Consider the following 27,875-nt stretch of genomic DNA (forward strand, 5'->3'; position numbering starts at 1 on the left):
AACCTATATCTCTTACACCTTATAGCACCTGAATTCTATCTTTTTCAAACTTAATCCATTTCTCCTTCGCACCTAAGTAAAATTCACAAAGTTAGTTGCAACAGATCCTTCTAATCATTATTTTCCAGCCTGCAACGTCAAAAATCTTTTCAAACAAAATCTACTTTTTTCTGCGAAACTCTCGAAGCTTCGTCATTTCCCATCTGACAATAACGAAAGCCATCCGTTGGTCGTCAATTGAAAAATACAAAATCCACCAAATTCAACGCAGCAGATCCTCAAATCCTTCGTCTTTATTATTTACATTCGGAATATTAAAAATTAGCCCCTTTCGATCTCAAGCCGCCCCTGTTCACCTGCAACCGATCTTTCACGTCGACTATGCGTGAATATCTCGGTTTGTCCGATCGCGCCACAGCGTGTAGCGTATCGCGGCGACAAAGAGGAATGGTGGCGGAATCCGAGCGTGGTCCACGATCCGGGTGATCGTGGTCAGCCAGCAGTAGCAGCGGGCGCGTGCTAGTGTCGACATCGGTGCTGCTCGTCCCTTTCCAGATCCGTTACCTTCCACCTCCTCGTACGCTCACGGACCTCCGTGGAACAGGTACGGCCAGCCAGAAAGAGAACCGGTTCCTGTCGGCTGGTGGAAAGCGGCACGAGGCGGCGCGAGCTTAACCCGGCACACCGGATTTCGTATCGTCTGCGGCGGATATCGAACCCTATCCGAGTATGAGCACCTCGACGTTCGTGGGGTAAGCGTGGATTTTCCTTTTCCTCCTATCTCGTAAAACAGACAAAGAAAAATAGGCAGATGAAGTAGATAAAGCGTCGAAGGGTTCTCGATCGTTGATATTTCATTTCGCTGACACGAGGCTCTAGGGAGTTTTTTCTTTGATTGTGGCTGTTCCGCTAATCCTCGGATACCTAACATAGATCTTTTTGTCCTGAAACAGCAAATTGCTATAGTTAAACGATAGATATCTTGAATCTACCGCTTGTTGCTTTCATGTAAACTTTGCTATAGTCTAGCGTGTTGTTCGAAGATCCTGAAAAAATAATTGAACAGCTTTCTGGGAAGGGCACTCGTAAGACATAACGGTGAATTAGAAAATTGTATCGCAAGCCTTGGTTCTTGTTTTCCAATATTAGCTACTGCTTTAAATAAACGCGTGATCGTCGAGCTAACGAGGATCTTAGAAAGATGCCACGAATGCTATCGTGATAATCGTAATAAAAATTCTTAAACCGTCTTGTTCCTTTTGCGTTTACAAATTTCATAATAATCCGACTCTTTCATCATAAAATACATTAACTGGCCATGTATTTGTCGTAGATGTGTATCCCATTTTTTTCTGAAAACTACTCAATTATGTAAGTATAATAAAATCTAAAAACGTATATCCTGGTTGATTTTCGTGTTTCCGTTCTAGAGATACCAGTTCTCGAGGATTTTGTGATTTGTATATAAAAAGGAAAGTTTCTGGTGACCAGAAATGGTAGGATAGGTGAAACTGGTTTCTAGTTTGGCGTTCGGAAGGACTCGTCCGGTGAGAAGGACCTGCTTGCTCTTTTTGCTGTTTCGATTCGGCTTCCTCAGCTTCGTTGTTGGGGTTGCTCGAGGATACTTCTGTGGACAGAGTAGCTTTGTTACAAGCGACTGAAGAGGTTTAAAAGCTATCGGAGTGCGCAATGGTTGTGCGCAATTTGTTTAAATATGTTTGCGAAGATTCTGAGGTAGATTCGTGTAAGAGGATGGCTATCACGATTTTGCTAATCTGCGCAGTTGATTCTCATTTCCAGCTTGTACAGAAATAGCGGCGACGTTTTGGAACGCGTTAGGGGATTGAGAAAGGTCGGGATCTTCCCGGTTTCACGTTCATGGGGTCCGAGTTTCACGTTTGAGAAAATTCACATAACCTCTTACGAAATTCCTACTCTAAGTTGCAACTTGATTTTGTTACGTTCGATAGAATTCATCAAGCAATATATTATTATAACATTATTACGTGTTAAATTTTTGAAATTTCATAGAAATGTAGAATTCTTTTTTACCGCGGCAATTGCTAAAAAGCAGAATTTGATAACGTAAATTGTTTGAAAAACATGGCGGATGAAATGTATTAACGCAACGTTGGCCCTCGCTGGTTTATGTGACAAACTTTCTACCGTAGAAAATTCTTAATTTATTTCTCTTTTTTCGTATAATTTGCAGCATTAACAAATGCTAAATTTTAAAATCATCATTCATGGTATTTTTTCTAGCACCACGATCGTGCGTTTATTTAAAGCAGTTCAAAATTGCAGGAATAGTAAATCGGTAAACAAAATCGTCTGCCAAGAACAATTATTAGAAGCAATAAATCCGACACATCGGTCTGAGCTTTGTATCTTTCCAAAATATTACAATTTCGAGTATTTCAATTCCGTTACTGGATACCTTTTCGTTCTTAAATAATATGGCGGCAAAAGCGACAAAGAATAGTAAATCGCGAGCAACTCGTTCGTTGAAGATGGCAGTTCGAACGACGGGCTTTGCGACGATTCTAAGAAAGAGCTGTTCGACCTATATTTCGTCGTTGAAAAGGAAAACACCGAGGAGCATTCATCGAAAGATTCTCTGTTCAGTGATTCGTGACTGTTCGATATTGCTTTTGATTAATTGCTTCCTTCGCATGGGTTTCTCTCGCACGATCGATCAACCATTTCTCGATCCTAACCTTGCTTCGCCATTCCAATAAAAATCTACACACGTGAAAGTATGTACAGTGGCTAGAAAGAATATTTCTACGTACCCTTAGTCTGCAAAGAAGCGTTTTGTAATTTTATTTTAAGGTTCTACGTTTTATTTTCATAGTATCAGATTTTCGTAATGAAAGTATATATTTCCAAATGACTATACTACAAATGGAATAATAAATGCAATGGCATACAAATACTTGTTATAGCCACCGTGTATGAAATAGAATTGGAAGAAACAAAGAAACGTATCGAACGTGTAAAATTCTTCTCTGAGATCGAAATTTGTATTAGATCAGGTTAGGTTACGTAAGGCGTTTGGAACGTGCATATTTCGGAAAAGAGGAACTTTGGCCTATTTATAACGAGTACAATTACACAAAGTGAAAATCATTATGCACCTGAGCACAACAATTTCCAATTTGGCAACACCAAACTAAGTCGAGCAGAATAAGTTATAAATAAATGGAAAATTGCATGAAACCATCCGAGATTCGAAGTGGTGTATTTACTTCAGATCGTATGAACGAATTCGAATTAAATAGAAAAATGACATTTTATAAAATAGAAAAGGAGAAATTTTGAAATAAGAAGAAAATCAGACGTTTTAAAGGAAATAAGAAGCTAAGACGATGCATCGAACGAAGGGAAGCTCGCGGAACTCGTGTTTATAGTTACCACCCACGACGAGATTCTATATCTACGTGGATGAGTAATCTCAGCAGGCAGCTCGATGAAATAATCGATGCATCGGGACCGTTCGATTACCCCTAGTCTTTTATTTCTTCACGAAAATTCAATTCTCACGAGATACAGGTTCATGTTACAAATTCAAATTTCCCGCCATTCTTCATTCGTTACGTTACACATCTCATATTGCAGATTTACATCGTTGGCGTAGCGCACAGTGCACGATAAACAAAGCTTGCTTTGTAGCTTCAGATGACGTCCATTTTTCCGCAAAAACATAAACCTCGTGTTGGCTACGTTCATCTAGAGTCAGACGTACGCCAACGCTTCATCCAGTGTTGCACGTGCCGCTTGCAACCGATTCTTGCCACTGCCGCAAAAAATATTGCTTGGACGTCAGTCAACGGCGAAATTTTCGTTCGCATGAGTGTTCGTCTTTAGACGTTTTGTTAGACACAGAGTAGTCTTCAACACGCGTCCGGTATCCCAAGGCTAAACATCGATGAGATATGAACTTTGAAAAAACTCCACTGTACATAGAATATTACAAAGACCAATTATGACATAACCTAGAGCCTTTGAAATATGCAAACTTTCTTTCTCCCAAACATTGAATATCTCATGGAAACTCCTGCAATGTAGCTCGATATAAATTTGCTCCCCGGTATATGATTTTGTGATAGCAACTCTAACCTATTTGCACAGTGAAACTTTTCCTAAAAAGAAAGAAGGTCATAAATTCGTGTAAAGCTCACGTAGACGCCATCTTTTTCTCGTTCTTCATCGGTGAAAAGAAAATAAGTAACAAACCTTGTATTATTTAACATCATTATAACGGAACCAGAGCTTTACCAGCAGAATTCCAAATTTTAATTACATTCCTATTCACAAAGATGTACCCTAATTTACCTGATCACCCTGATCTACTTAAGCTATGGTTTAAACAGTAGATGTTTGTTCTAGCCAACTGTCGTTGGAATAAAACATTTCAAGAACGATATATAGCTACTCTCAGAAGGATCTATATATCTGATTGTTCGAACGAATCCATAACCGTAGCCTTAACCACTCGACCCACGAGACCCACTCGACATTCTTTCATGTCCACCATTTTTCGTGAAATGTGAGAAAGAAAAGCAGGACTGCATGCTGGAAATTGTTTCAAGATATATCATACACTTAAAAATCACAAAATACTACAATAGTGTGAATAAAACTGGTATTTAAGTGAATTTCTTTCTTCCTTTATTTATTTAAATTCTCTTATTTTTTAGTTAAAGTAAATTTCAAACAAAACACTTAAAAGCGTTGGCAGCTGCTGCTAACGAAATTGAAATAAAATTCCCAGTGTAAAGTGGTTAACCTGACAATGATATTTCATCTTGACAAAGGTGATCGCGTTCGATGGTCTCCATTGGGACAGGGTGGATCGACGAACGTTTGTCGCGATGGAAATACACCGACGGGTTTCTAGGTCCACGCCTACGAATCATCCAATTTTGAACGTCTCGGAACCTTGCTCGAGCCCCGCAGTTTAAGCTCCAACCGATTCCATTCTTGTCTGATCAGCTACGTGACTAGGCGCGCCGCATTCTCTCTCCCTCTATTGGTCTTAGCCGATCCGCCTCGTCATCAGGAAAATTCGCAGGTGTGAACGACCCTTCGATCAAGAGGGTACGGGAAAATTGTTCATTGCCACGTGCCGTGCCCGACTGGCCGCCACGGTGTATTTTTAAACGCATCGTGTTTTCGACGTCGATCACTCCGCTCTTCATCGCGAGAGCTATTCTTCGTCTTCTCGCCATACTTCCCATGTGTATAAAGTTTCGTCGATCGACAATCGATCCGTTCACCGATGTACACTGAGCCAACGCGCCGCTAGACTGTGTGCGTCTCGTTTTTGCCGGACCATTGCTTTCTCCTTCCAGGATAATCGCCTCGTGCCTTTTTTCTCCGACCATCGAGCGAGGATCGTATTTCGTTTCTTTTTTCACGGATGAACGAACGATTTGTGGTCGATGAAATATTTTGCAGTCATTCTTTCTGTTTGGCTACTGCTCTTTGTTTTCTCTGTTTTTTTTTTTTTGGTTAATCGTCGTCGTTGAGGCGATTTAGTTATAATTTTGTATCAAACTGGAATAATTGAGTAGAAAAACTTGGATCGGATACCTTTTAGTTTGTTCGGTTTCCGGCGCAAGGCAAACAGCGTTTGACAAATTAATTCGCCGATCGGCTCGGTATCGGACACCTGACGTGTGCTCGCCTTGCTCGCGGAGGAGCCACGACGCGTCGAAGCCCTAAAAATAAAATAATCGGAAGCATTTTGTGCGGCGCGGTAACGCGCAGGTCGAACCGCGCTAAATTTAACTACGCCTCGCGTATCTACCTAAATACATTGGTACAAGCCACGGCCTGTTGTTGGCTGGGTTCCGAGCATCGCGACACCGCGCCACCACCGCTCGCCCTCACCGAGCTTTTCCGAGAAAGTTCGTCTTTTGCGAGAACCTGCATCCTTTAATCGGAATAATCGCAGAAAACACATTTCCGTGTTTTCATTTTATACTTTGATATTATATTTACAACGAGGTTTTTTGTCACGGAGAACCATCAAATTTGTAGAACGTAGGTTAACTCTTAACGACCGACGACAACTGCTGAACCGCAAATGAGTGCCAATTGGGTTCTAAAGATTTATGTAAATCACGAATTCCACGGATGAATCATAAACAAAAGATTAGATGAGTGAAATACGAGAAACTCATCTTCGTTTAACAAGTAAGAGAATTTTCATTTGTTTCGAGGGAAACTTCGGTGTAAAATTGAAAACCATGAGCCATAAACCATATTTATGGGACATTTCAATGGAACAGTCTGCAGAATGCACGTAACGTGGAAACATATATAAAACATCTAAGGAAAAGTACAAGTTATGATATCTAATAGACGAAACGAATTTAGTTTAATTTGTTTGATTATTCGCATAAACATTCGCATAATTGAGAAAGTACAGCAGAAATAACAATCGATTTTACGCCACCTAGAATCGACTAAAAGCTGAGGCAAACTATTCGATCGCCCTCGGTGTTTATTATTTTTTTCAGTTGGTTCGTCGTTCCAGTCTCGTTTCTCCTGCAAAATTTTGCAGCGTGGAAACGATCAACGCGTTTTCCGAGAAAGTCGACCGCGTGAATTACGATTCCAGTCATGATAACAATGACGTCATCTGTCTGATTCAATGTTAAAATTAGTCAAGGGCGGGTTCACGGTTGATGATTTTGATAGCGTTTTTCTTGCAAATATTACGATCTCGTTTTAGGGTTAGGTTGGAATGGGTTAATCGAACAATTTTTTTGAATTTTCTACCGGTTCGATTGTTTTGATAGTGGCAATATATGTAATTGAATCGAGAACAAGAAGACACGTGGCACCGATTAGCATGCCAAAAAAGCGACGTCGTGTCGAAGCCATATCTCCAAAATTCTATTATTAAAAGAGACTTTCGCACGCCATCGAGAGTTTGCCATGGGTCGAACATTGTTTTGCGAAACACGTTTCTGTATCTTGAGACTAGACTGTTCTTAGATGCTTGTAAATGTGCCACAAAATTAGTATTTGTTTTTTATACATAATATAGAAAGAGAACGATGATACTTGGACGGTTAGTTGGAAACCTAACCCCAAATAATCGGAGGTTATGAAATGGTAAAGTTTCTCAATGAGATGCTATAATTTTGAATTACATTCAAACATTATCTGGAAAGAAATTTACCTTATTTCGCGAATTTTAGAAATCGTAAATCTTCCTTGATAAACGACTAGACAGATCTTTTGTTATTGATCAACGAGCTTTCGCAACTGCTAAAACGAGTTTTTATAAAAAGTTCAATCACCTTGTTGAAAGAAAATGGACAATATAGTGGATCAAGTACACTGACAACGGGACCAGCAAAAATAGAGAACTATCAATATCGAGCAGATAGTTGGTCGATCGCTGCTTGAAACTGTACTGTAAAAATAACGACTCTTTAAATAGCGGATCATCATAAGCTACACGCAATTTCGTCAGTGAAATGACTGCTGGCCATTTTTCGTGCCACGAACGTTTCGCGCGTCGTCAAAACTAACCATTAATAGCTCCTATTATCTAAAGATTATTTCACGTCCAGTTATACTGATTTTCGAGTAGAATGTCTTGTGGTAAAATAAATGTAGATGTAATATTACATTCATATGAATATACATGTATTAGGTTGTCCGAAAAGTTCCTTTCGTTTTATAAGGAAATAATAAATGCACAATGTTTTTTGTTTTGTATTAGTTTATTGAATTATGCACAAACGTAATAATAGAAATAGAACGAAATGAATCATACCTAATTCAATAAAATAATATAAAACAGAAATTCTTGTCCGTCTATTATGACCTTGTGAAACGAAAGAAACTGTTCGGACAACCTAATATATATCGACTATGATTCTCTGCAGCAAAAAATGTAACGTGTTAGAGTGAAATATTGCATTTAGACGTGGATAGTTTGAACCAGGGCTGGCGTGACTTTTTGAGGGCCCGGGTCCAAAAATTTGGAGGTCCTGAATACACATTGAAATCCTACATTTAAATTTTACAACGAGGAATTATTAATTTACAAATGCTGTTACGTATTATACAGGGTGGTTGGTAACTGGTGGTACAAGCGGAAAGGGGGTGATTCTACGCGAAAAAAAGAAGTCGAAATATAGAATAAAAATTTTTTTTTATTTTTCCATCGAGACAACGATCTACAGTGAGGTCCGTTATAACGAGACGTGATAAAGTGCACGCGTACCGAGAGACAATTCAAAGTCGATTTTCTCGAAAACAAAGCCTCGAACGAAAAATTTTTATTCTATATTTTCGACTTCTTTTTTCGTGTAGAATCACCCTCTTCCCGCTTGTACCATCAGTTACCAACCACCCTGTATATCGACTATGATTCTCTGCAGCAAAAAATGTAACGTGTTAGGGTGAAATATTGCATTTAGACGTGGATAGTTTGAACCAGGGCTGGCGTGACTTTTTGAGGGCCCGGGTCCAAAAATTTGGGGGTCCTGAATACACATTGAAATCCTACATTTAAATTTTACAACGAGGAATTATTAATTTACAAATGCTGTTACGTATTATATATTGTTTACAAGCAGTTTTTTAAACAAATTCAAGTAATATTTTTTCGCATGCATAATTCGCTTTCAAGGGGCAAAAGGTTCAATGAAAGTAGAAAATTTGTAATCATTGTATGACTTTTGCGAAAAAAGTGTTGATGTAGTTTAATTTCTCTAAAAAGTGCATTTCTCTGAAAGCGCCTGGATTTTTTTTTATCTAAAGTAGTTTCCAGGATTTACGGAATTACACTGACCTTTCATGATTTTTTCACTCCTTTAAACTAAATCATCGCTACTAAAAATATGTCTTGCATCTGGTAATGGTATCGTCATTCTGTAAAAAGTTAATCAAAATTTGTATTTTTTAATTGGGTAATTTTCGTAGACCGCGGAGCCTCTCAAAACGCGTGGCCGGGTTCCGGCGAACGCGCTGAACCTGTTGCGCCGGCCCTGATTCAAACCTACCATAAATTGATTATAAAGCATCGGAGTATTCTGAAAATTATAAGCTTATTTATCGACCTGCATCGATACCATTTTATTTCTATTTTAAGTTACATTTGTCAATTTTAACGAAAGATCAATATAGTACCACGATAATACATTCAAAACAGGCCATATTCCCCCAGAAACGTTCTTATACCTAGATGAAAAAAATTATCTCCAAGATGAAAACATACCCATACCCATACCCATAGTTTACCACATAAAAAGAAAAATAGGAATTAAAACAATACTTTACGAAGAAAATTTGAATGGACCATAGATACTAGGTGGGGATACAATATGGCTCTAACGCAGAATGACACAAAAGGCAAACACAGAAAAAACATAAAAAAGTATTGGTGGATATTGAAATCATAAAAAAAAAGAAAAAAAAGAGAGAGGACCAGTAGCGTCCAATCTCTCTGCCTGTACGATAAATGTAAATATTGTAAATAAATCTAAATGACATCCCCTATCCACTCCACTCCTCCTTCCCCCACCCTTCCCTCAGTCACTTAACCTCGCAGGAACTAAAAGTAGGCTACCGATCTGTCCTATTTTGCGACCTAGTTTTCAGGACAGGAGAAGAAAGAAAAGATAATATCGTATAAAAATACCGCTTTTGAGCAGCTTAAATTAAATTACAAATGTTAAAAATGTAAACCCAACACAAAATATGGTATGGCTACGTCGTACCGTCGCGTAATGGTACTTTTGCCAAAACCAATTTCAAATAGAAATGTTTATTGTGAATGCACATGTAATTTATATCTTTCTTAAGCAATACACGTTATATAATATATACAGGGTGGTTGGTAACTGATGGTACAAGCGGAAAGGGGGTGATTCTAGGCGAAAAAAGAAGTCGAAAATATAGAATAAAAATTTTTCGTTTGGGGCTTTGTTTTCGAGAAAATCGACTTTGAATTTTCGCTCGGTACGCGTGCGGTACGTTATAACGGATCTTGCTGTAGATCGTTGTCCCGATGGAAAAAATTAAAAAAAATTAAAAAAAATTTTATTCTGTATTTTCGACTTCTTTTTTCGCGTAGAATCATCCCCTTTCCGCTTGTACCACCAGTTGCCAACCACCCTGTATATATATATACATATAAATTATGTTTATTGCATAATAACATTATATATGTATATATGTAACTTGAGCCACAAAGTGTTCAGAGTAACATTTAACAAGATTTTAAAGAAAATATTAAAATGCAATAATTTTTAGGACATTTGTGTGATTTATAACAGACAGATTTATTAAAGAGAATGGTCGCGGGTTTCTCAAACTAATTAAACGAAGCAACCTTCCTACGCGCGATGACTTCCTTAAAAGGATTAGGCGATGAAACATAGTCGAGTCATCGAAAGATAAGTTGCGGTCGCGACGATACATATTTAGGTTACCGTTTCTCATTCTTTCCTTGATAATTCCAAAAGCAATTCAGTTGAACCGGCGGCAAACACACGACAGCAGCGGCTACCGTGTCGCCCAGGAAATAAATCTTCTTGCTCTCGACTACTTTGCACACTTGAAAATAGAAAGATGCTTCGATTCGAGTATTTTAGAACTTCTTGCTTTACCAGGTCACCTAGTGCTTTCGCTAAATCAGTTAAACGGCAATTGTCTTGCTCGATAAAATATATTCTTCAAGAAATGTATCCTCCTTCGTGTCTTAAACAATAAAATCGCATCTTAAAATAAGAATTCTGCTAAACTTTACATAATGAAAATATTGATAAAGACTTAAGTCGTTAAACATAGTCGTGATGACTGGAAGTCTCGTCTACTGGAAGAAGTCGTTTTAAAGTAGTTTCTTAAAACAAGAACCCGAAATTTGAAATTGGATTGGAAAGTATATACTGGAGATAAATAAAATGGTAATTTTATTAAAGTTGAGAAGAAGAATAAAATTATATGTTGTTATTTGTTTATTTAGAGGTAGAATCACAATAGTTATTAGTTTATTCTCCGTTCTGAGCTGAACAACCTTTATTGCACTTTCTTACATGGACTGACTAAACAGTAGACCAAACACCTATCGATTAAACCTATCGATTATATCTAGAACTATTTTCTAGTTACTATTTCTTGTAACTAGCGCATCTGCATATAGATGGCGAGCGCGAACTCACGTTGTCATTTTCAACATTATACATTGAACAAAACTAACGACAATTTTACCAAGGAAAAATACAAACTTCTTTTTTTATTTTCTAGATATTGAAATGGGAAAAGTGAAATGGAAATGAATAAAATTAATGAAATTGATAATTCTATGAAAAAGTTGATGAAAGTCACTTTCCAACCAGACGATGATTCAAGTAAAAAATTTCCAAGCTTCCATCGGCAACCATAACCTCTTTCATTCAATGTTACTTTGAACTGCGCCCTCGAAACGGTAATTGGAACGCGACCACCGACGCAATCCTAAAGCTATCGAAACAAGTCGTTTTGACAGCAGCTCTCGGTGTGCGCGAATGTCATGTAGTGCACGTAGGTGAACCAAAATACCGATACCACGCGATATGACTCAACGTTTCGAATAACTGCGTTCCACAGATAACGCAGGAATGTATCCAACTAACATTAAAGAAAATCCTCCATATACGTATCTCTATACGTATTATCGCGATGATCGTTACTGATGATCATTTGCTTAATAGTTTCCCGAGAATTCAACCTTTTGATATCTTCAATGGCATATTGGAATATAAACACTTTTAGTGACTTTTGACGTAGACAAATTGAATCGATCACCTAAATGAAATTTTACCTTGGAAATATTTTGGAAGAAATATTTTATTGCCAGAAAGGGAAGAATTCGAATGTTTAACATCGTGAACGATTTTGTAACTAATTGTTAGTAGAAAGTTTGATAAGCGTGTTAGAATTTTTCTAAATCTTTTTAAAGTCTGGAATAAGAATTAATTAATTCGCTTGAATATAAACAGTGCAATTTTCCTATGTAGTATGAAAAAGATATGCGTCTGCCTATGGATGATTGAAATTATTCAACATGAACATTTTTTACTTCAATACATTCTTTAACCTTCTCATTCCTAACATTGACTTTAATTGCGATCCGCGAATTAATTTGTGAGTGTCAATGTCAAATGAAATCGTCTTTGAAAACAACTTCTAAATATGTAGCACTGTCGTCTTAATTGCGTATATAAACATATCTCTGATACTCATCATCTAAATTAAGTCATTACACGTACAATGAACATATATACATATATCTAATCATTACTTTATCAACACGCATGTCATACCTATTTATTTCTATATGTTATCACAATTCTATTGCTCAGACACGTGACGTTAGTGATTTTACAATAAACTGAACAGCCGTTTTCTCTAAGCGTTAACTTCATTGCCTTCGCTAGAATAAAATTGCCTTCGATGTCTTGATATGGTGGTCAGGTTTATGGCCTGTCATTGCTGTACATGTTGACGAATCGATGAATAGATGTTTCTGTCAGCTTTAGAAATTTCATGAAATTTCAGTATTATTAGGTTGGCAACTAAGCGATTGCGAATTTTGTCAATATCGCCTAATGACAAAATCACTTAGTTGCCAACCTAATATTATTATCGGTTTGCATAACCTCATATACCTAACACAATGATTTTGTTTCAAAGAATAAAATTATGTTTACGTAGATGGATATCGAGTGATTCCTGGACAAATGGACATATTTTTTGAAATAACTAGAAAATTTGTAGAATCTATAATCGTTAAGAAATAATTCAATACCGTACGTTAATTTAAGAGTAAATAGGAAAAAGTGTTGCAATTTTAAAATATCTATGTTATCCATAACATTTTTAATCTCGTTAATCCTTTGCAATTATACACGAATATTTTATTAAAGAATTTATATAAAATACGTATATAGATTTTGTTTCATAAAATAAATTGTTTATATGAGATAAAATATTATCAGTTGCAAAGGGTTAATACTTCGACGACTGTATCCTCCTAAGTGATCAAATGTTTCTCGTTTCAGGAATTCAGACGGCCTAGTGACAGGTACGTGTATCCACGTTCAAGCAAAATAATTCGCGGGCTTGGTTGCTCGTAAAACGTAGCAACGAAGATATGCGACGTATGCAAATAATAACTGCTGCCTCATGATAACCAGCAAACGGAAAGTTCGAGCTATGCAGTTAGTTAGATTCGTCGTTTCAACGTTTACAAACATTTCTGGCAGTCCATCGATAAAACAATATTACAGATTCCTTACCCAATATGAATTCCTATAAAAACCAGTTAAAAAACATACATATACAATTTTTTCCAAATATCGTCAATATTTTCGATTTTTTAAATATCTAAAAAAGTATTTCCTCCGAAAAAAATTCTTATGCAACATAGAAACAGTATTTACTTTGGCATCACGCAAGCTACACGAGATTTCCGTATCTCTGGAAACAGGAGAAACAGCCGGCTTCGCTCCGTGTGTACACAAAACGTCTCTAAATACACAAATTCTAAATGAACCCACAATATCTTCGAGATCCACATCGAGCCCACTTGCACAGGAGGGCCGAGTACGAATCAAAAGTTCAACAAAAGATCGAATTTACCGTTTACTGACGATCATCGTATTACGATTTTACGGTTCACGCATTGGTCACGGCGAAACTTAATCCCATATAAGGTTACATTCCAAACTTCCCGCTGTAAATAGACTTTCGTTCGTTCACACTTGCAGATTTAACTGTAAAATATAGAAAAATAACTTCTCGCGAATGGTAACTGTTTTCTTAAGTAACATTAATTTTTCTTAACTTTTATCGTATAAACAATTTTATCAATACTGTGTATCTACCGTTTTAATACCACTGTAAACTGTAAACTCGTCGAATTCCTGAGAGATGAGTTCAAAGAGGAGGTTACAACGATAATAAATCTGTCCAATATCTAACACGTCGACCGCTACGCGAATTTTATATATTTTGCCGCTGGAGTCGCCACAGATTGAAATACGCTACACTACAACATTTTATTCTTGCGAAATATTACATTACATTTGTGCACATTTTATACCGATTTTGGAAAGGAGAGAAGAAGGAAGGTATCTCAATTCGACGAGTATATTTTTCCCTGTGACAATGTTATCTGTCATTCGCATCGTTGAAAATTTGTTAATTTATGAAATTCATCTTACTTCGATCGTTCTATTAGGTTGGCAACTAAGTGATTGCGGATGTTGTTATTACCACCTAATGACAAAATCCCCAATTAGTTGCCAACCCAATAAAAAATTTCACAACCTGTGTCACTGATGGCCACCGTCACGGTCAACCTGTCAACTTCCATGATGGTAAACAATAACCATGTTTTATATCACTCCAAACCATAAACGTTAGCTGGTAAATCTGCCTAATTTCGTTTTTTAGCTTCTATCATATAAACAATTTTGTCAATACTTTTACGAATTACCTTTAATACCGCTATAAACTGTAAACTGCTGGAATTCTTGGCAGACGAAGCAGAGGTTACGACGGCGGTAAATCTGACGAGTAGAGTCGGCCACGGGGTTTCTGGTGAGGCATATAGAGAACGTGTGAAAGTGCAGCGAAAACGATGCGCACACATCCCGCATAGCTGGCCACTCGTTAGCATTCCACTAAATCGCTAATCGTTTCAGGACTTTGTCCCGTGCCTCCTCCACCGCCACCACCACCTCCAGTGCCTGGTCAGGTGCCGGCCATGAGGATCAACACCATCGAGGTAAGTGGAAGATCGTATTCAGTCGGCGTTTATCGCTCGTTGCGAGCGATCCTCGCGGGTTTTAGTGGCATGACGTAGGAAGCTTTAACTGACCCAAACGAAAGGAAGGACAAAAAGGAAAATATTATGTGCGTTGATTGGACCAATTGTTCAACTTCAAGTGTAATATTTTATTTGTGAATCGTTCGTAATATTGTTTGAAAAAGAATTCTTCTTAGTGTCAGAGTGTTTCTCCTTCTGCTTGTGTTTCAGTTTATTCAGTTGGGTAACTAAGAATGGTGAGTGTTCAGATGAAAGGATTTCTTGGGTCAAGTTGAAGCGTATAGCCTGAAGAAAACGAGGGCATATACATATACATATATATATGAGGATTTATGGAAAGAATGCGAGGTCGCGATGAAAGGGTAGATTTAAGATAAAAGATGTTTCACGAGGAATTATAGTTGGTCCAAAATTAAAGAGATCTCAAGGCTGTTGTATCTTCTCTTTGTTCCACGTGTATTTTCTTTCAGTGTTTGTTTTCCACATATACAGTTCTTTGTTCCAGTATATTTAAAAATAATTTAAACGCGTAACAAAAGGAAAAGACGAAGAAGAATAGCCTTGTATGAAGTATAACATCTTCGACTGTGCAATTGACAAATTTGATATCTTCAAAATCAACTTAATATACTATTCTCACTATATTCGTATTTTTGAAGGTGAAAAATTGGAAAAATTTGCCAAACGCGAGGCTTCTATTTTAATATCACGTAATGCGACTGTGTAATTAACATTTAACGATCACAAAGATGCTAAGGGAGACGTTGAATCGTAGGCACCGGTGACAAGAAGGCCGCAGATGGCTAACAACGATGTTTACGAACCACCAGCGGCTATTCAGAACGCAATGCTGACCAAGGATAAGAAACCATTCACGTATACACCGGGAATGGGTGGAAAATTGGACCTTTCTCAAATTCGAAGCCCACGAATGGCACGCAGAGTGGCGAAGAATGCGAACGACGAGGGAATCGAGGGTCCGCCAAAATCGGCGCTTGAACCGAAGCCGACACCAGCACAAAACACCGGGGCTAATCTGTTTGTTCAGCCTCAAGTGGCGATCCCTGTCTTTCCGACCAATGTTCCGGTTCAACCGTCTGTCAATAGAACGCCATCTATATCTCCTGCCAATAAGATTCAACCTGCTAGTAAGTATACTTGATGGTAAAAATGTGAGAGCGTAGTTGAGAAAATGATGAAGAAAAAGTAGAACTTTTAGAAAACAAGTTAAATACTTTCAGATATAATAATAATTATAATGATAGTCGCTAAACACTTGACCTCGAACAGAATACTGATGATGTTGTCTCTACTCAGTCATGTAGATTGGATGAAAGCAATTTATTAAAAAAAAATCTCTCCAAATCCACTTATGTCCACCTGGTAAACATTTCTTAATAGATTTTCTAGAGACTGTGCATATGAATTGTGAAGTCTAAATTTCCTCAGAATTTTAAATCTATTTGCAAGAAGTCAAGTCTTCTTCTATGATGTTTCTGCACCACTACAGAACTTTCTAATAATTAAAACTCACAAATACAGTGGCTCACAAAAGTATTCGAACGCTTACATATACAAACTTGAATGGCCGAAATAATGTACATTAAAGCAATTTGCTTAGACAAGCAGATGTCAATAGGAAGAAGGAAGTCTTACAATTATGTCAGTAAAATTTGAGAAGGATTCAACAACATAGGTAGAAATTGATATATTTATTAGAAACACGCATGGCATAGAAACATGACTGGCTAATAAAAGTATTTGAACGCTACGTATGTTATTAAATTATTTAATATTAATATTTTGTTGGACTACCTTTAGCAGCAGTAGTGTGTCTCAATCGACGTTCCATACTATAAACCAATGATTTTGTAAAACTACACTCAACGGAGTTCCATATTTCTATAATTTTATCTTTCAATACTTGCTTTGAGATTATTTGTAGTATATAGGATTTTTTTTAATTCGCGAATGATAACTTTCTCCTCTCTTCCAGTCAATTTCTTTAGTCGACCTGGTCGAGCTTTGTTTTCAAGTGTTTTCAAGTGCACCAATATTTTCATTTAGCAATGATGTTTACATTCGTTGCAAAAGAAGATGAACAGTTATCAACAGTGTTACAGCGTTCGAATAATTTTCTGAGACACTCATCATGAATGTTTCTAATAAAAATATCATAATTCCTGTCTGTATTATTGAATCGTTTTCAAATTTTACTGATGTAATTTTGACACTTTCCCGTCGCTATAGATACCAAATTGTCTTAACAAATTAGTTTAGTACAGCTCGTTTTATTAATTGAAATTTGTAAGTGTAAGCGTTCGAATACTTCCGTAAGCCACTGCATGACTCGCTATACTAACTGTCCTAGAGAGCACGTTCGTCTACATGTATCGACCGATGGTAAAAAGTTCGAACTGCGGTTTATGTTTACAAATAATGGCGGTAATGTTTTGTCCGGAGTTCGTTTACCTTTGAACCTAGCAATCCAAAACAACGTTGGTATTCCAAGGCACAGCAATATGTGTCTCCCTCGATTCAAATCTTCCGTTGATTTTTGTACCGCTATACCATTATCATCGAGCAAAAATCTAAAGTAACCGGACAACGGAAAAAATTGAATGCCATAATTTTGTCATTTCAGCTCCAGAGAAGCAACCAGAATCACCGAAACACGTGACCAAAGCAGAGACCAAAGTAACGTCCACGATCGCAGTTCAGCCGAACACACCCGAGAGTCCGAGCACTCCGACTCAAGTGACTTTGACAAAGGCGCCAACTCCGTGGCTGCAGAATAAGAACAAGCCACAGGAAGAATTACCAGAGTGGGCGAAACGTTCGAGCGTGAACAAACAGCAGAGCACGTCATCGTCTTCGCCGGATAGTCCAACGTCACCACCGGTTTACGCGCCTTCGATTCAGCAAACACAGCAACAATCACCACAATGGCAACAAACCCAACAAAGACAGCAATCGATTCAACAGAGGCCGCAGTCTCAGCCGCTTCAACCAACACAACAGAGACCATCGCAAATTCAGCAACCGCAACAATACCAATACCAGCAGCCTCAGCAATTCAATCAACAACAGAAACGTCCGTTCTCTAGTCCTTCTGCAACGCAACAGATTCATCCAACGCAGACGCAAGAACGCATGATACCAATTCGCGTAAGTGTTTATTATCATGCGAGGCAGATGTTCGAAAGTAGTTTCACGATCTTGCTGACTACTGTAACTCACGTCAATCCATTTGTTTGATAAATTCAACGATCGATGGATCAGATCTTTAGTTGGACTGTGCTATTTCTTGGTGGTTAAAGATTTAACGTTTCAGTTACCTACAAAACTATTTCTGTTATTTTATTTAAGAAATGCAAGTAAAAGAGTTGTTAGAATAGAAAAATAGAATAGAAGAACACGCAGTAACAAAAAGGCAGCTCCAATATTTAAGTCCAGTTTATTGGAAGAAAAAGAGAGGCGTAGGTTTCATATTCGAAAATACAAAAATTTATTATTATGAATATTAGTTGAATATTTATTTCACACATTTTCAAGATGATTCGATTTTCAATTGGTTTTTGTTGGTTTATTCGAATTATCAGAAAGTGGAGCTGCATTCTTGCTGCAACAGACCTTTCAACCCTCGAATTGCTTAAAACTTTGAGTTTAAAGAATAATTAGAGAAGAAAGAATTGTAAAATGAAGTATGGAAATCATAGTATATTAACATACAATAATCATTTGTGTCCAGATTGAGGATAGGCCGTCTGTGTTCGACGTAAAACCAGAGCCTGGTCACCATCAATTCAAGCAAGCGAGTCCACATCATCAGCAGCGCTGGGGACAACCGACTCAGAATCAGGTTCAGAATCAGGTTCAGAACCAGGTGCAGAATCAAGTTCAGAGTCAAGTTCAGAATCAGATGCAGAATCAAGTTCAGAATCAGATGCAGAATCAAGTTCAGAATCAGATCCAGAATCAGGTGCCTCAACAATCGACAGGTGGCGCGTACATTATACCAATTATGATCGAGGGAAGTGATAAGAAGCCTGCTGGTGTAGCTACTTCGAATACCTCGTACTCGCAACCGATTCTTAGGAATAACGCGTCTAATGCTGAGAATCAGAACCAGAAAGTGTAAGCTTATTTTCAGAAATGTGACAATTATCTTATAAGTAGACTTGTAAGTAGAAGAAATATTATAAAGATTGAATAATATTGTAAGAATTTATAAAAATTCATAATCTAGTAAGAAGCTAATATAAATTTATATCTTAGTCAAAATATAAATTTGAATTAATTGTTGTGTTATTGCTATTAGGATGGCGCAACGTATTATACCTGTGCAAGTTCAGCAATCGGATTCTGGTCCAGTTCAATCTCGATCGTTCAGAGTTCTTCAGAAGATCACAGACACGGATTCAACGAACGACGTGGACACTGAACAGATGCGTAAACTTCAATTGTCAGAGGACGATAGGATTCTGATGAATAAATTCAAGGAACAAAGTAAAGATCGTATTTTACCAGAATGATCTGTTTTTTTTATCGTTTGATTATTCTGTTATTACTACGTGTTCTTCTTTCTATAGTCGACAATGAATCTTCTCTTCATCACGAGGAAGATCCGAGATATCGTGGTGGTGCTATACCCTCTCGAGCTTTCCGCTTCCTACAGACTATGACGGAGTCCGGTGATGCTCCTGCTGTGAACACGAGTAAGTTTTTTACGTTTCAATCGATTGACAGGCTCAGAGAGAAAGTGGTACAAATAGTTAAAACATGACTTTGAAAATTGTAGATAAAATGAAATGTCAGTAGAAAATTCTGTATCTTTCTAAACATTAAATTTATTACTATAACGTTATGGAAGCTTGGAAATTTGTAACAAAATTCTATAGATAAATATCAATTTTATATATATATCGTTTCATATGTGTCCATCTTGTTTTTAAAAAACGTATACTTTTACCACTTTTCCATGGAATCCATCGACCATAAAAGTACAACTCTGTATTATTAGTATTTGTAAAATACATATCGTGTGCACGTAACGAATGTAATGATAGTACAACAAAATTCTACTTATAAAAGAATCTACTTATAAAATTATAAAATAAAATCGTACGTTGCAGCGTCACGGCCACCATCCGCCATAAACAAGAAGCAGAACAGGAATTCAAAGACGTTTGGTAAGTAAACTTGTTAGTCATTTTTCTCTGATTAGCTCTCCATTACATTGAAGCAAGATTAGCTTCTCATTAATCCTAAAAGATGTATATGATAAATATAATATTTGCAGAAGAAACGCAGGCGAACTTACCACCAAGCGAGCAACAGGTTCCAGAGCCAAAGAAATACATGGGCAGCGCGATTCCCTCCAGATCGTTCAGGATATTACAAGCGATGACAGCGCCGGAGAGCGTCGGTGAGTGTCGATCGGCGAACATTTATCGTCGAGACCAACAAGCGTAAAAAATCTGTCATCCTTCTGAATGAAAAGAAGAAGAAAGGAAACGCGTACAACATGTTCATAATTCATGCAGGAACACGCTACTCGTCCATGATGAATTAATAATCGCAACAAGCTTCTATTGACCCTTGTACATTAATGTTCAATGACAAGCGTCTTTACTATTCTAATGGATGATTAAAACTTGAAGTAACGATTGCGTGCCGTCGCTGGAACATTCCCGAATCCTGTGTTCACAGGAATAACGAAAATTCCTTGGTATCGTTCAGCTCGATTAAGCCCTCACCCCGTTCCATTCAAATTTCGTTCAAATAATTTCTTTTCTCTCCCGACAAACTCGTTGCAACAGAAGTTACATTAGAAAAATTGTCACGCAATGCCCATTCTGGACGTTCCTGTGTATTTTAACGATTGACACACCGATCATCGAGCAACGATCAATATAACGAACTTTTCTTTCGCCGAATAAAAACTTATGATTGCTGTTGAGATGGTCTTTTAAAACACCAGTCACTCGATATGTCGTACATATACAAGTGCATGGTAGGTGAATTATTCGTCTATTTCCATCGATCGAGTAGTATCGTGGTAAACTATGTTGCTTGTAAAATCGTTCGATCATCGTCGTAACAAACGTGTCGATTCGTCAACGGTGACATAGCCGTTCCTCGTTTAGAAATGAATACACGAGAAAGTATGGCAAGCTACGATATATGGATTTTGGGTAATTTAACCGGGAATGTTGCATGTTCTTATTAATTGATTTCACACGTGTTTAATCATCGCTGGGATTTTAATACGATTGCAAGTGATCGATTTGCATGTAAAACCGTACTACGATTATTTTGGACACTTACGATCCATCTGTCCAGAATATCGTACGAGCATGTTCTTCCTACTCGAACGTAATGATCGCTTGTGTCCCGTCGAAGATCATCGACGAGCTGGTTTTGCGTTCACAATTTTCGATCGTTTCCTTTGAACACAGGATCACACGTCTCGTTTTTTTCTCTCTCTCTCTCTTTCTCTCTCTCTCTCATTCTTTCGTAGTCGTCCGCGACTATACTCGTTGCTTATCCTCGTGGCATCTCGCTTGTCCATCGATTTTTCACAGCCAACGGAGGATCGTTCATGGTAGACATTTATTTCGTTTTCTGTAATATTGGCTTGGCAACTAAGTGATTGCGGATTTTGTCATTAGACGCTATTGGCAAGGTCTGCAACCACTTAGTTGCCAAGTCAATATTTCAACATAATAGAGTGGAACATTTTTTCCTAGAAGAAATAAAAATTCCTGAATATCCCATGAATACTGACGTTAGTGAAATTTAAATACACACAGATGTTCTTTAAAAAAAGTTGTTCTGCTAGTAAAAGATAATCTTCTTATATTCTATGTATATTCTTTTTGGTAAATAATAGTACAAGTTGTGTACATACTGTGCGCAAGACACTGCTTCTTTGATAATTAGTTCACCAAACATGTTGTGTATTCAAAGAACTGTATTTCTTATCTAATCTTTTATCTTTTGGAATTTTCCTGTAGCCTTTAGTTGGGTAAGGTTTTTTCAGCCACCAAGTCATTTCTTATCAGAATTAACAATATTCCATGATATCTATAATAACGAGATTGTGAATTTGAAATGAGCCTCAAGCTTAAACAGAACATGAAATGAATGTCTATCGCTCGTTCTTCCATCGCCTAATATGAAAAAGAAAGAATATCGCGTGTAATATAAGAGAAAGGGAAGTGTGCGGGTGAAAAGAAGGGGATAAAAGCAGAGAAGCAAAAATAGAAAAGGGAGAAACGCAAGACCACATCACACCCCAATAGGAACAGTTGAACTTCTTGTCTGAATGCATTGTGCTGTTTGTTGTAGCCACGCAAGAAAATCGTCAAGCAGATTACCACTGCCAAACAGAGAATAACGTGCCGGGCAATCAGCAGGGTGTCTTCCTCTCTCCCTGTCCTCCTCCATTTTGGACCCCCGACAGTGGTTGGTGGGGTTACTACCCTCTTCCATATCCTGGTGTCGCGAACGAATCTTACCCTTATCATCCTGATAACACTGCCTACGTATACTTTCCTATTTACAATCAAAATTACCCACTTTATTCACCTTATCCACAGTATGATCCGATGAATAATAAAAACGCATATTCTGGTGTTTACCCACCTTACATCGTCCCAGTTGCTCCACAGAACAATAACAATTGCAATAACAATTGTGAACAAGTCTGTGGCGATGTGATAGTAGCAAAAATTCACTCAACGAATATTACAGATATTGCAGATATTGCAGAGAATATTCAGGAAAATAATGGAGGAAATAAAGCACTGGAAAGTAAAATTGCTAGGGAGAACGATGATAGTACAAATGGTGTTCTGCAATGGGAGAAGGTGAACAGCGTGTCACGAACTGCCAGCAACAATAGCAAAGACAGTGACTGTACTACTGCGATGAATATCACCGATGAAGAGGAGATTCCTGGTGAGATAATCGTGTCAGAAGTAGACGAGGATAACAAGAATTCTAACAGACCAGAGACGAAATCTTGCCCCAATGGAAGTCTCAATGTCAACGTTCCAAACTATACCTACATCGACACGAGTGACTCCAGCGATTCCACCGACACGGAATCGCAATCTGACAACGAGTCCATCATCGAATCGTCTAAAGGTAGCAGTGATTCTGATGATTCTTCTTCCGATAGCGACGACTCTGATTCTTATTTAGCGTACTCTACGGGACTGAATGCTCATGGCAGGTTAGAAAATGACGATGAGAGGAATCCGACTAAAAATAGCTCGAGCAAAGAATCTTGCAACGAGGACGAAAATTCTGAATCATCCTGTAAGAACAATGTCGATTCTGGAGCAGATGTTGAGCAACAAGTGGAGGACAACGTGGAGAAAACGCAGACCAGCACGTTTCCTCATCAACTGAGCGTGATTTACGAGGACGTCGAGCGTCCAGATTCCGAGAGTCCTAGAGCCCGAGGGCCTAGAAGTGTGAAAGACTGGAACGAGACGCCTCTCGAAGCCATTGACGACCCTCCTGATGATACTGACGCGCCAACAGTCAGCGTGAGTCTGCCATTGAGATTTAAATTTTCTGTATCTGAAAATAACGAAGATGTGACCACAGTGATCGTTGGAGACAGCACCATCAAGCCTGAGAGAGGTTATAGCAAGGAAGAAAGCAGAAAGTCGAAGGTCCAAGACAGTAGAAGTCAGATGGAGAAGGCTAATGAGGTTTCCGCGGATTTTGTAGTGAAGAATGACACTACTGTGGATTTTGTAGTTAAAAAGAAGAGCTTCGACAGCAAACAAAAGGACAGGAATCATTCTAATGAAAGGACGAAGGAGGAAACGACGGAAAGTAAGGTGAAAGAGGACGAAGATCCTGTAGTACCCCATGTGAATTTTACTTTGAGGAAGATTCCTACTAGATTTGGTAAAATCAATTGCGAAGAGACTGTGGAGACAGAGTTCACGATTAGGCGAAAGACGAGCATGAAAAAGGAAGAGGATAGGACGAACAAGGGTCAAGAAGAACACGCTAATATGAAGAGTAACGATGATTCTGTGACCAGAGAGAATAAAGAAAATAATTGCACTCACGTTGCGACAGCGAAGGACATTGGTTCAGAGACGCGCGACTTCAACAGAAACATCCTGAAACCTGAAGTGATCGTCTCTGAGTTTAACTTGGCAGAGGAATCTTCGCAACACAACAAGGAGTCTTCTGACAAGTTACAAAGTACAGACTCGAAGATGAAACGAGTGGATAAGTCTGAAGGAAACAGTGACCTGTTAAAAAAAGGCAAAGACGAGGTAGGTATTGAAGAGAAAAGAAGCAAAGAGTCGAAGCACCTGTTGAGCGTGCAGAATTCCCGAGAAGAGACGGACGACGAAGACAGTGGCGTCACTTCGGACATGAGTCGCATGATCTCCGAAGTGGATACAGATTCGGAATGCACCTCGTCGAAAAACATGAGAAAGTATCAGAGGACTCAGACTCACTCGAGATTGTTCAGGCTTCTAAACGACGACTCGATCCTTCTAGAAGATACAGAGAAAACCAATGAATCTTCTTCGACTGAAGAATACCTTAACCTACCTCTGAAGAGCAACGCCTTCAATTACGACGAGAATTATTGTTCCAATTACTCTAGCGGCGTGACATCTCCAGAATATTCGCCAATTTGCGAACAATCGTGGAAGAGACTTCACGACGCGGACAATTCCAGGTTACCGGACCAAAATGGCGACGTGTTTCGTCAAGGTCGACATGATCGAATTTCCTGCAAGGAAGACCCGTACTATCAAGCTTGGAAAACTCCTAAACCTCCGGCACCATCGGTGGATCACGACGTGGTGCCATCGTTGGCTTTCAAGGTCCTGGAAAGTAGAAGGCCATTATGGTCGTACAAGGTGAACGTGCTTTGTCCACGGATTAAAAGTACGAAAAGCGTGCCACAGACGTTGCGAACGAACAAACAGACCAACTCGATGGTGTCATCCTGTCCAAATTCCTCGCCCTTCCAAGCTAACCTAAAAAGTGACCATTGCTGATGGCCCGGGGCAGAATGAGGCCGCGTTTGGCCGCGAGCAACCGGTCCACGGACGAGCCTCGCGCAACTTTTCTCTAGATTCGCAAGACTGGGCTGACTATGCCCGGGGGGCTACAGGCTACGTGGTTTTTTTTTCTATCGGTACATATCGTTTGCATATATTTATCTATTCGCATTTTCTTCCTGATTTTTTTTTGTATATTTTGTTTATTTTATTTTATTATTTTTTTTTGTTTATATTCTCTTCTATCGTTCTAGTGTTTTTTTCTACTTTTTTTTTGTCTTTGTTTCTTCTTCTTTTTCTATTCTACTCGTGTGTTTCGTTTGTTGTCGAACGGGCACCGATCTTCTACACGGGTGTAATTGTTTTTATTTATTAATTTTTTTATTTGTTTATTTCCTTGTCAATTTTCTTCACTTCGCGAACGAATCGATCCTGTCAGCCGTGATTCGGAGTTTTCTTTTTATTTATTTTTCTCTTTGTTTGCTCTTTGCTGAGATTTGTCACTAACCAGCCGCCTCTGGTCGAAACGATGCGATTCTAGTTTGTCTTCTCTCCTGGATCAATATTAACGCTTTGTATGTCTTGTTTTTATCGTATTTCTGTTATCCTTTTGCAAGCCAGTTGGCAGCACCTTCGCACTGCTCCGTCTTCTTCGTTCTTTTTTACCATCGGTGGGTATCAATGATCTATAAAGAACGAGACCAGCGATAAATCATTATCTACAAAGATGTTCTCGCGGTATTTTTGCATAGCGAAAACGTTAAGATAAACAAACAAAATTCATTGTCAGTGTTTCATTTCAGAGTGCAAAAGAACGATTGCCAAAAGGAAGACGATGTGATTTATTACGTTCGTAATCTTTGCAGAGTGTGATTTCACGCAGGATTGCCTCTTGATTCGACCCACAACTGCATTATGTTGCGAATAAAAATATTTCATGCATGCTTGATTGTGTAATCGACCGTATCCTGTGAATAACGCGAATCGTTTTCCTGTTTTAATAATCCTGAACGGGGTGTCCTGAAGTAGAATGTTCTAAAACAGCGTTTTTTGTGATTTTTTTTAGAAGGGAATGAAAGAAATGAAATTATTGAATTTTGAGGTATGTTTTTTATATATATTTAACGAATACAAAATAATTTTTTTTTAAGTAAAAAGATAAATTGTAACAGATTTCTAAGCCTATTTCAGGGGCTGCATTTTTCAATCGGCGTGAAAGATCCACTTCGTAATTCTTGACTGAAACGAAAAACCAAAAAAGCATTAAATTATTATACATTTTTCTTCTAGGTGAACTAAATGAACGCAGAAAAAAGCTTATTTAAATAATTGTTATAGCACCTTAAAGTTTATATCTCTTTTTTAAAAACACATTTTTTTTTTAAATCCACCAAAATTTTTAATTTCACATTTTTTTCTGTCGTCGTTTAGTTCACCCAGAAGAAAAATATATAATAATTTAATCCTTTTTTGGTTTTTTGTTTCAATCAAGGATTACGAGGCAGATCTTTCACGGCGATTGAAAACTGCAGCCCCTGAAACAGGCTTAGAAATCTGTTACAATTTATTTTTTTTACTTAAAAAAAATTATTTTGTATTCGTTAAATATATATAAAACCATACCTCAAAATTCAATAACTTCATTACTTTCTTTCCCTTCTAAAAAAAATCACAAAAAACGCTGCTGTAGAACATTCTAATTCAGGACAGCCCCTGAATACGCACGCCATGCATGCACGATGCATTTGTTCTGTTGTATATTGTGCCATGAGTTCGAAGCGCGACGATTATATCGCGATTTATCGGATCGATACGATTGTTTGGATTTATCAAATCCAGAGGCAGAACGAGTCGTAAGTAAATTAACGCCTCGATGATCGATAATAATCGATCGATCGTTAATAGAGCTACTTACTGAAATAATCCATGCTTTGAACAAATAATAATTAGTGTCATTCGTTGCTTTTGATTAGCATTTTACCGTAATCACAACTATTGATATTGTCATTTTACTATATTGCTCAAATTGTAACTATTACAGTCTGTTAAATCGTAACTGGTTACTCAACATTTTCCCAATTTTCCCCATTTTATGGTTAATAGTTTCTAGTAAACCAATAGTAGACGACTATTTTTCAATCGTATCTTGAGTAGCCAACAAATTTTGAACGAATTATAAACTATAATAAGAATCAATTATTTCATGGAATTCAACGACGCTGAATCCTTTCTACATAAAAAATAATTAGAATAATTATTAGAAAAAAATAATTATTCTCTATAAAAATCGTAGCGCGGCAGAGTTCCAAGTTCTTTTATTATTTTTTTCTTTTCTTTTTTAACCAAAGCATAGGATAATTATAGGACGTTAATAATCTAGTCTGTCTGAATTTTTAGGTCCCGATGCAACGGATTACTGAGCAAGGACGAGTGCCTCCATCAGAAACATGGCATTGCTAGTGTGTTTTCTTTTCTTTCTTTTTTTTTATTTTTTATTTTGTTTACGACGACTCGTCGCGGTTCGTTTTAACACGACAACCATCGATACCACAGGACTGCTGCTGAGATCTTCCCAAGTCACCTCACTGTATTTGTTGCCCCGTATAGGTTTCGTCTTGTCCCTTCCGCCATTCTCTTTATTTTACTCCTTCTTCTCCCTTAATCCCACGGTGTGCGCATATTGTTAGAAGACGAAGAACCTTCGAGAGATCGATCGGTCGTTCGAACGATCGACAACTAACGACATTCACTGAAACGAATCACGTGACTGGTTTTTCGATTTCAAAATTGAAAATAATCGTCACCTGGTCGCGGTGATTTCCTGTTTCGCCATCTTCGATAAAAAGGAATCAACGCGAAGTGTATTCGTGTCGAATACCATCACGTTACCTCGATCAATCATTGTGCTATATTTATGTAAGTTGTGTAAAATAAATTATTTGTAAAGTTCACTTTAAACCTTATTTCGAGTCAGT

General features: G+C 37.9%; 1 protein-coding gene and 1 long non-coding RNA gene across 4 annotated transcripts; one reads left to right on the forward strand and one right to left on the reverse strand.

The window, feature by feature from the left end:
* The first annotated feature begins 436 nt into the window (after positions 1-436).
* Positions 437-27,858, forward strand: LOC117211124. Of its 3 annotated transcripts, XM_033454729.1 has the most exons (13): positions 437-752; positions 13,074-13,096; positions 14,557-14,616; positions 14,721-14,803; positions 15,621-15,993; positions 17,490-18,013; positions 18,597-18,982; positions 19,167-19,354; positions 19,438-19,563; positions 19,981-20,037; positions 20,148-20,273; positions 22,199-24,756; positions 27,298-27,858. In XM_033454729.1, the coding sequence occupies exons 1-13, from the start codon at positions 730-732 to the stop codon at positions 27,358-27,360; spliced, it is 4,590 nt and encodes a 1,529-aa protein (XP_033310620.1). In that variant the 5' UTR covers positions 437-729; the 3' UTR covers positions 27,361-27,858. The 3 variants fall into 3 exon arrangements, with proteins under 3 accessions (XP_033310620.1, XP_033310621.1, XP_033310622.1); XM_033454730.1 differs by lacking the exon at positions 14,557-14,616 and having other exon boundaries at positions 439-752; XM_033454731.1 differs by lacking the exons at positions 437-752; positions 13,074-13,096; positions 14,557-14,616; positions 14,721-14,803 and adding an exon at positions 14,853-15,081.
* LOC117211126 lies at positions 20,273-24,030 on the reverse strand. Its single transcript, XR_004488206.1, has 3 exons — positions 23,944-24,030; positions 21,759-21,934; positions 20,273-21,593 (listed from the first exon to the last, which is right to left on the reverse strand). It is a non-coding gene; the product is annotated as an uncharacterized LOC117211126 (long non-coding RNA).
* Positions 27,859-27,875: the final 17 nt, after the last annotated feature.

Source organism: Bombus bifarius, unplaced genomic scaffold (assembly GCF_011952205.1).
Source record: "Bombus bifarius isolate JDL3187 unplaced genomic scaffold, Bbif_JDL3187 scf7180000008218, whole genome shotgun sequence".
In the NCBI taxonomy this organism is placed as follows: Eukaryota; Metazoa; Arthropoda; class Insecta; order Hymenoptera; family Apidae; genus Bombus; species Bombus bifarius.